Raw genomic sequence first — 9260 nt, 5'->3', positions numbered from 1 at the left:
GTACTTTGTTTTTACACCTACAAACTTTAAACACGGTTTCGAACTCGCCAACCGTGGTAGGGAAGGATTTTCACCCGCACCTTAATTGCCAACTCGACTACCACCTCAGTGGTGGCTCCTGTAAGAATAATATTGTGATAATATCATGTTACCTTGTTTTCTATATCGTAAGCTAGACGTCCTGAGTACATACATTGTAGCTGGTTTGAAACTCTACTCTCCTTCGTTTCTTCTGTATTTTTTTGTTCATACTAATTAAGTTATCTTCGAGGGACGTATTCCAAATTGAAAGCAATCTCTTACATTCTAAGAACCTAAATCTCTATCAAAAACCAATGCTTCCAACAGCTCGTGCAGTTAATACACACAAAGTAGTTGACAATTGCCTGAATTTGAACGTTCAATGGAGCAAGAAATTTCTCATGTAAACAAAACACAATTGTTGTGAAACTAGGAATGGAATAGTGAGCAGTTTGCGATATTATTGCCGAGGAGAAAAACTTATTCACGGCTCCAAGTTCTTAACAACAGCAACAAATCGCGACCATCCAAAAGTATTTTGTACGGTCTGAATTTTAATAAATTTTTCAAAAAAGTTTCATTAACAACCGAACCGTCCAAAAGACGGTCACAATTAGCTCGTAAACAACTATTCACGGCTCCCCTCGTTAAAAAGATTTTCTCATTGCAGAGAACAACGATATCTGTACAAAATCGAAATTAGCTTACAATGGAGTGAGAATCCAGAAGGTCCTTTTCCGCTGAACAACTTCACCGCCGGGGACGTCCCTTCGTCGTCGGAGTGAATTTATTCTCGATAGGACGGGTTTGATACGGTGTGGTCAAATCTATTTTCGTAACAGCAAATTCACTTTGATCATCTCTGATTACGTATCAATCAGCATTCGATTCAAATGATCTTTAACATTCTTTATCTTCTTGATGAGCTCTACAACTTGAACAGTTTCGATTACGGAGATAAATCGAAACCAGATCACAATTTCACGAATTCCCGTTGCAGTTCCGAATTAAAACAGGCAACGTCGTTTTCTGCTGAACAACCCTTGTCTCTCTTGAAATGGGTTTGATACAGTGTGACAAAGTTTATTTTCACAAAAACAAATTAGCTCTTATAGTCTCTGATTATATATCAAACAGAATTTGAATCAAATAATATTTGACAAAATTTATCTTCTCAACAATATTCGCAACATGAACAATTGTGATCATAAATATAAACCGTAACGAGCTCACAATTTGTGAAATTCACGTTTCAAGTTACTTCTCAAGTTTAAGATGCGAAGCATTAACAAGTATGGGCGACGTCGTTTTGAGCGAAAGCTCGCGTCTGTCACATGCGAGTTTGTAACGAGCGCCAGGACATCCTGCTAACCCCAACACCAGTCGTCGTCCCCATTTGATTTCCCCAGAGATCTCTCTCTCACTCTCTCTGGATCTTCGTTCACAAACGGGCGTCAATTCCTCTTCAAACTGACTCTCTCAGGTATGCAAAAGCTCAGTTTTTGTCCAAAATTTCAAATTCGCTCTTCCATTGAAAAATTAGTGCGAAAATAGAAGTTTGACGTTGTGTCTATGAGAAAATGCGTGGCAGCCTCCAATAGTTTTAGCCATAACTTTGTACTAACATTGAAAATCCACCAAGAAGGTACAATTTTTCCCTGTCATGTATGTGATAACAAATAACGTTAATAAGGATGGAAAACATGACGGCAGGGGTCAATCCGCATATTTTCAAAACCACATGTAGATTATATGCTTAGTTTTGAACCATGAGGGGGTACCCACACATGGCGATAACCACATGGAGTGAAAGTGGACTTTGCCCATTGAGAAATTAGTCAAAACTAAAATTTGTTGTTGGTTATATGGGAAATTACTCATCTCTATGTTGTAGGCGATACATTGACGTGCAGGAATCACACACGAAAGTTTTCAAAATTTATCCGATTAATATCAAGCATTAATGACTTTATGTTTCACCTGCTATAATTGTTATTCCTTGTCTTTAATTTGGTGTCACCAACCGGATCAAAAATAGAAAAAAACCAACCATGACAATATTTTAAGCATTGAACAAAATGTATAAACGAAGCAACAAGATCTAAAAGTTCAACTCGATTCAAGATCATATAGCATAAGCATATGGAAAGATGCATACGACAATCTCATTACAATCTTGAGGCTTGCACGATGAGTTATTCTTTCTTCACAACAGCCTCAGTTTTGACAGTCTTCTTTGGCTTCTTGCTTCTATGACCCTTAGTCAGAACTTCATTGTTGGATTGAGCAAACAGAAGCTTCTCCCGGCGTTTAGATTCCTGTCTCTTTAGCCTTTCAGCTATTTTTTCATACTGGTAATGAGCCATCGCATGAGTTGCATAACATTGGGTTATGATGAACCTCTCACCACATTTAGTACACATATATGGAGCATGGTTTTTCTGTTCTTGATATTCGTCAACCTTAGAATGATGGTCCATAACAGGGTGTTTAAGCAGGGGTGCAGCTTTATGCGTTGGAAACTCGAGGCCTCTTGAATTGCAATTTAGTTGAAAATTAGGATGGATCACTTGGTCATTCGTTTCATGAGAACGCAAGTGAACATGTGAAGAATTAGTTGCGCCGTCAAAGTTATGTTTTGACTGAAAGCCACTGATGTTGGAAGTCGAAGATCTTAGGCCTTCTGTTGGAGTTTGATTGACAACTCCATGGTCAATGTTTTCAAAAATGAGTTGATTTGGAAAAGCACACGTTGGTTAGAAATGGAAACGCGCTCTCTAGATGAGATTGTTATGACATGATCCCTAACAATCTCAGTGACTTCCACACCATGAGAATTCATTGGTTGGGTTACTCTGCCATTGGCATTTGAGGAACCTTGAGTTTTTTGGTACTTGGTCATTATGCGGCTCAAACCAATTTGGCCCAAGATGGGTTTTTGATGGTTTTGCCAAGTAACGCCAGTATTGTAGGTGTTCAAGTTTTGCATGGTGAGCTTATTAGAAATTGGTTGATTGTTGTTACCTCCAAAAGTTGTTTCCTCCGTCAACATGTGTATAATATCAGCATCGCTCAGGTCGTCTTCAGAAAGTAGCAACCGTTGCATAGACATCAGGAGAGGGAGGAGGAGGAGCGGGGGAAGGTTTGAAGCTGAAGCAATTCAAAAGGGGTTAGAGAGATGGATATGCAAAAGAATGATGAGGTTTTTTGTGAGAAGCATTTGCATAAGCTTCCTCTTTATATAGAGACACAAATACCCAGTTATAGTACCGTAGAATTGCTATGCTAGAGTAATTGCCTTTGCACTAGACAAGCCATTATTGCTGATAGTAAGTGTGAATCTCCAGAGAAAAAGAATAGATCAAGCAACAGATATGATACACCCATCTCTATTTTTACTTTTGTAGTATTGTTAGATATTGAAAAATTTAATGATCAGTCTGTGTCTTTCTAGATGACTACTTTGGTCAAATTATTTTCTTCAGAATAACTATTTTTGCCATTGTAAAAGAGGTTGCATCTTGGATTTTCTGCAATGAATTGCCATGATTCTCCCACTAAATCCCAAATAGATTACTAAAATTTCCTTTTCTTTTTGAAAGGGTACTAGATCTTTATCTCCTTTTACTTATCCATGTAATCTTTGTATTTATCATCCATTTAGTTTCACAACTAAACACTGAACCATTTTGGACACTTCTATTACTACAATCTGAGGTAATCGTTACAAGTTGTTCATCCTTGTTGCCTTCATGTTAGTGAAATTATCGTCTTGTCTGAAAATGTATGATGGTCTCAACGACTTGTCAATATATTTAGGCGCGCCGTATATTGACGTGCATGCATCCTACAGGACCTACACTAAGTTTCCTTATCTTGGGGGCTTAATACGAAGGGTTGATGTCCATTACTTCTTTTGATATTTCCGCTACTCATTATTTCAGCTGAATGGTTTTACCAACTGTCCAACGGTCGCTGACCAAAAATACTGTTCCAATTAAAAATCTCTGAGTTTTCCATTCTACTGAAATAATATGCATTTAACGACTAACAATCTCTGAGTACCTTAAACTGCTAAACACGTAGGCTGACAAACAAAATAGTCAACTAACGTTCGATAACTAGAGGTAAATGAAGAGCTTGATTCTACGACTTTCTCTTCTTTTTTTTGGTTTTCATAAAAGGAGATATTCAGATTAGACGAATCTTGAGCTCGATTGTATAATCTTCCTCACACACCGAATGCGTCGTTTACTTCAAAGGGAAGTGTGGGGGGGGGGGGGGAAGGACGAAGCAAAACTAGTGCAATTACCTAGGTTGAATTTGTCCATTCCGGGTAGGTAGCCACCCGGAGGAAACCGGCTTCAAATTGCACTCTCTGGCCGCAGTTATTTACATGGTATCCCTAGATTGAAGAGATCGAATTCCTCGCAGCACAAATGGATTGCCTTGCTAGCCCGATTGTGCTTTTCTGGGTTCCCATCCCACTAATTGAGACTTGAGAGGGTAATGCATTTCGGAGTCAAAATATAAGATTTATGGCACTTTCTCATTTTCTACAGCTTTACAAGTCAGTTCCACTTCCAATTCTTGAGCGATGGCATTTGGATTACAACTCCTTTACGAAGATCACAGTGTATTCCAGAAGCTCATGACATTGTTCTCGATAAACACCAATTTAAGAAAAATGAGTGATTCGAATCATCCCTGCGGAACCCGAATTGGGCCCGCAAAAACTCATCTATGGGGGATTATCTGGCGCAAACAGACTCTCCGTATATTTCTGTTGTAAGGCGAGCCCCCGAAGGACCCAAGCGCAACCTGACGATCAGTGATGGTCATGATATTGGGAAAATAACCAAACCAAACATATGCGAAATACTAACGAAGAAACCAAACCAAGCAAAGAAAACGAATAAGAGAGACCAAGATATACATGGTTTGGCTTATGGATGTAAACTTACTCCACGGGCAAGCAAACGAGAGATGATTCCACTATGTGAAGACAATGATGCTCCGAAGAGCTACAATGGCCCTCAAAAAGAGACTCTCACCAATCCCAAAATACAAGTTCTCTCACCAAATAAAAAACTCGATTGGAATCTCTCACCGAATACGGACTCTCTCTCATCAAATCTCACAAACCCCTAGGGTTTTTAACCAAGAGACACAGACAGAACGGAGTTCCTTAGACGTGACTGGATGTCATACAGATACAGATAATTCTCATGAAACTCAACAGTTTCAACCAAAAAGAATCATTGAAACATATGATCTTCCAGATGACCGGAGGCCTACAGAACCCACCATGAGAGGGGCAACCAAATGTAGATGAAGATCTTCTAGACGAACCCTAAAGTTCAACAGATGAGGCCCCCTAGGGGCCTCGGGCCTCTCAGAGGGATGGGGGCCTCGGGCCTCTCAGAGGGATTTACTCAAGAAGTCCAAACCCTAATGAGAGAGCAAGACTATATTTATAGCCACAGATTGCTTCCTAAAGTTAGAATCCTTGCCAGATTATGTTTCCTTTGCATATAGAGTCCAAAACCAAAAAGGAAACTCCAAAACCAATCTTTAGGAAGTCCAAAATATAACCAAAATTAGCTGAAAAGCGCACACTGGTCCGGACCAAGTGTGCGCTGGTTCGGACCAAGATTCCAACAAGCACTGCCTTCGAAACGGGATGACTGGTCCGGACAAAAGAGGAGCTGGTCCGGACGTATAACAAGCGCTGGTCCGAACCACGAAGGCCTTAGTCCGGACTGACCAAGCTGCGAACTCCCAAAATCGAGCCGAAAATCAACAATTCCTCAATTCACAAGTGCAGAACACAATAGAATGGAAACATACACTTTTCAAAAACACACACATAATTTAAGTACTAGAGGTTCATTACAACAGTGAATACACGAAAACCAAGAGGAATAACAGTTCACTGGGAGAAGAACATATAAGCCCAGAAATCCCAACTTCCAAACCAAGACATTTCCTCCCCCTAACACAGTTTAACACCACACCTGAGCGAAAACTAGAACTCCACTCTCATAGCATCATCATCAAAATCAGTACTTGTTCTTGTACCAGAACACACCTTTGGTGGGGGCATCCTCGTCCGGCTCGACATACAAACACTCTTTAGCCTCCCTCCACATCGCCTTGTAAAACGGAGTTCCATAAAATTGGTAGTAATCCCCAAGAATCGGCTTGATCACTTTCGTGGCCTCCATCGCATGGTAATGTGGCATGGTGGAGAAGAGATGGTGAGCAACGCATGTGTCCGTGATGTTGTGAAAGACCTTGTTTAGAATTCCGCAATCCCTATCCACGGTCGCCAAAGCTCCCCTCAGCCAATCCCATTCAGACAAGTCGTAATGAGGTAAGGCTGGGTGAGTGTGCTGCAAAAACGTGATCAATACGAGGAAACCATTCACAATGAGTAAAGGTACTCCGTAAACACATATAACCCATGCCAGCCCTTTTAGGAGAGCAATGTGGTAAAGAACGTAAGTGGTGGTGAAGAGTCCGATGTCTGAAATGAAAATCTGAAGCCTTTCGCGGTCATTGTAGATCGGGCCGTACGGGTCGTAGTGACACGCAAACCGGTCATAGGGTCGGCCCGATACGTTGAAGGCCAAGTACAAGGGCCAGCCGAGAGTGAGAGTGACTGTAAGGGTAAGAACGCGACCAACAGGATTGTTTAGGTATCTTGAGTACCATGGGATTTTGGAATTGGGTTTCGGAATGAAAACCTCGTCACGCTCAAGGGACCCAGTGTTGGAGTGGCGGCGGCGGTGACTGTATTTCCAAGAGAAGTAAGGGACTAGAAGGGTAGAGTGAAGGGTTAGGCCCACGGTGTCATCAACCCATTGGTAATCACTGAACGCATGGTGACCGCATTCGTGAGCAACGACCCAAACACCTGTGAGGACACAACCTTGGAGAGTCCAGTAGAGGGGCCATGCGAGATAGCGGAAGTGTTGGGGGAGTAGGTGGATGTAAGTGGTGGTAACGTAGTAGAACAGGAAGGCGAGGGAGAGGTCGTGAACGACATAGGAGAACGAACGGAGGAGAGAGCGTTGGAAGCAGGGGGGCGGGATGGCTTTCTTGATTTCACTAAGCATGAATGGTGGTTTTGAGTGGGGGACCCTATGAATAGAGTTCTGGTGATACCCGTTTTGGGTTTTCGGGGCAGACGTTCTCCCACCGGCATCCATTGTTGTTCAAGCAAATGTGATCTGTTTATAATTCCAAAGAATGCACGTTAGACAACACAGAATATATCTCTTGCCTACACATGATATGTAAATGCACAACTCAACGAAAACACAGGTAGATACAGAGAATGAGAATTCAAGGATAGTTTAATGAGAATATACTTCTCCCTTTACCATTTACCCGATACATATGTTATACTGTAGGAAATAAGAAATGGGATAGCTAAGTTGGGTTGCTCTTATGTAACCGTATCAACCTTTACGTCACGGTGGTAATGCCTGTAATGCACGTCTTCGGTTACTTATACTGTCTGTTCATCTTCGCCTTGTAAAACGGAGTTCCATCGAATTGGTAGTAATCCCTAAGAATTGGCTCAACAAACTGGTACCTACCACAACTTCATGTTGAAGATAAGAATACAGAAGAAAAAGAAAACAGAAGCACAATTTTAAAGGAACACTGGATTTATGTGGGTTCATCCATGAAGGCTTCGGCCACCATAGCTGCAGCAGTTTTCCTATGATAAAGAAGAACTACGGAATGCATTCCTCTCCCAAATTGTATATAGCTAGGTGTAGAATATACCTCTGTTCCCTTTGTTAATGGATTCGAGAGACATGCATTGCTATACCATACTATCAGGCTCCACACTCCATAACAATATCAATGAACTTAACATTTCAAAATCAAAATTCTGGAACGACACTATAGTGATCTCTAAATGTCCAGGATTTTTCTCAAATCCCATAGCTCAAGGAAATTTCTTGACAGCCTGAGAAAATAAATAAAAAACACACAAACCATTCGAGAGTAGCTCGAGGCTCGTTAAGGGCTCATTTAGTAAATGAGCCGAACTCTAGTTAACTGTAGCTCGACTCATATGTATCCACTCGCCTTATTTATAGAGGCTTAGTACTCAAACAGAGCTCAAGCTCTTAAATACCAATTGAGCTCGAATATTTGGCCTCGACTAACAGATTAAATTTTAACTAACCTAGCTCAAACACCCTAAAGTTTATCCTAACTAACTACTCAAAGGCATTAAAGTCACGAATGAAGCTAAATTCATGAAACGCACTGACTTTAAATTCAAACAATCAATGAATCTACATGAATTTTTTTTATCGGCGAATGCATGGGAATTTTACCACTGCCCCAATCCAACAGTTAACAATAAGGAAACAATGTTAAGAAATAGACTCAGAAGATGTCAAGAATCATGCCTGTTCGATCAGACGGTGCACAGGGCTACCATTCGAAGTGAGATTCGACGTCGCTCTGTACGTATTCCGAAACAACGTCAGCAGATCGTACGTGAACTTCTTTGGCATCTCGTAAACGTAAACCCTAAGGGAGGAAAAAACGGATCGCCGTAGAGCCTTTCGGTCTCTGTTTTCCAAATCATATCGTCCAGCTTTTTCACGCCTTATTCGCTCGCTGAAGCCACGACGTCATCCAATAGAGCGCGAGGTTTTTGGGCGGGGAATTTCTCGAGGGAGGCAACGAAGGAGTAGTAGGCGCTGGGGTTAGAGTTTGGGAAGGGGCGGAGCTGGAGGGAATCGGAAGGAGATGGTGTAGAAGAGGAGAGAGAGGAGGAAAAGGAGGAGTCGAGATCTGCTGCGGAGTTTTATGGAGGAGGAATGTTTTCCGGCCATTTTTGGAGAGAGAGAGAGAGAGAGAGAGAGAGAGGAGAGGAATGATGGAGTTCTTCCTTTTAGAAACAGAAACAGAAACAGAAACACAGTGTGGCTTGTTACCGCGTTATTCGGAAAGCGTGAAACAGAACAACGCTTCTATTATAAGCGGCCAGTTGTAATTACACGCGGCCAAATGCAATTATAAGCGGCCAAGTGTAGTTCATCGCGGCCAAGGTGCATGTAAACACACGAGATTCGCGAATGGTACTCACGCTTTTATTAATTGGCGGCCAGATGTAATTACCCGCGGCCAAGTGCAATTACAAGCGGCCAAGTGTAGTTAATCGCGGCCAAGGTGCATGTAAACACACGAGATTCGCAAATGGT

The 9260-nt window shown here is 41.6% G+C and overlaps 1 protein-coding gene across 2 annotated transcripts; it reads right to left on the bottom strand.

Moving 5' to 3' along the window:
• Positions 1 to 5873: 5873 nt before the first annotated feature.
• Positions 5874 to 8946, bottom strand: LOC131315020 (delta(12)-acyl-lipid-desaturase-like). Of its 2 annotated transcripts, none has more exons than XM_058344064.1 (2): positions 7417 to 8946; positions 5874 to 7256 (listed from the first exon to the last, which is right to left on the bottom strand). In XM_058344064.1, the coding sequence occupies exon 2, from the start codon at positions 7233 to 7235 to the stop codon at positions 6084 to 6086; it is 1152 nt and encodes a 383-aa protein (XP_058200047.1). In that variant the 5' UTR covers positions 7236 to 7256; positions 7417 to 8946; the 3' UTR covers positions 5874 to 6083. The 2 variants fall into 2 exon arrangements, with proteins under 2 accessions (XP_058200047.1, XP_058200046.1); XM_058344063.1 differs by having other exon boundaries at positions 8460 to 8923.
• Between the last annotated feature and the right edge of the window lie 314 nt (positions 8947 to 9260).

The sequence above is a fragment of the Rhododendron vialii genome, chromosome 13a, assembly GCF_030253575.1.
Source record: "Rhododendron vialii isolate Sample 1 chromosome 13a, ASM3025357v1".
Lineage (NCBI taxonomy): Eukaryota > Viridiplantae > Streptophyta > Magnoliopsida > Ericales > Ericaceae > Rhododendron > Rhododendron vialii.
The sequence above is the reverse complement of the archived record's forward strand: the minus strand, read 5'-3'. Positions and strand labels throughout refer to the sequence as shown.

Excerpts from the sequence above, each read along its gene's own strand:
- LOC131315020 (XM_058344064.1), bottom strand. The coding sequence starts at position 7,235 with ATGGATGCCGGTGGGAGAACGTCTGCCCCGAAAACCCAAAACGGGTAT.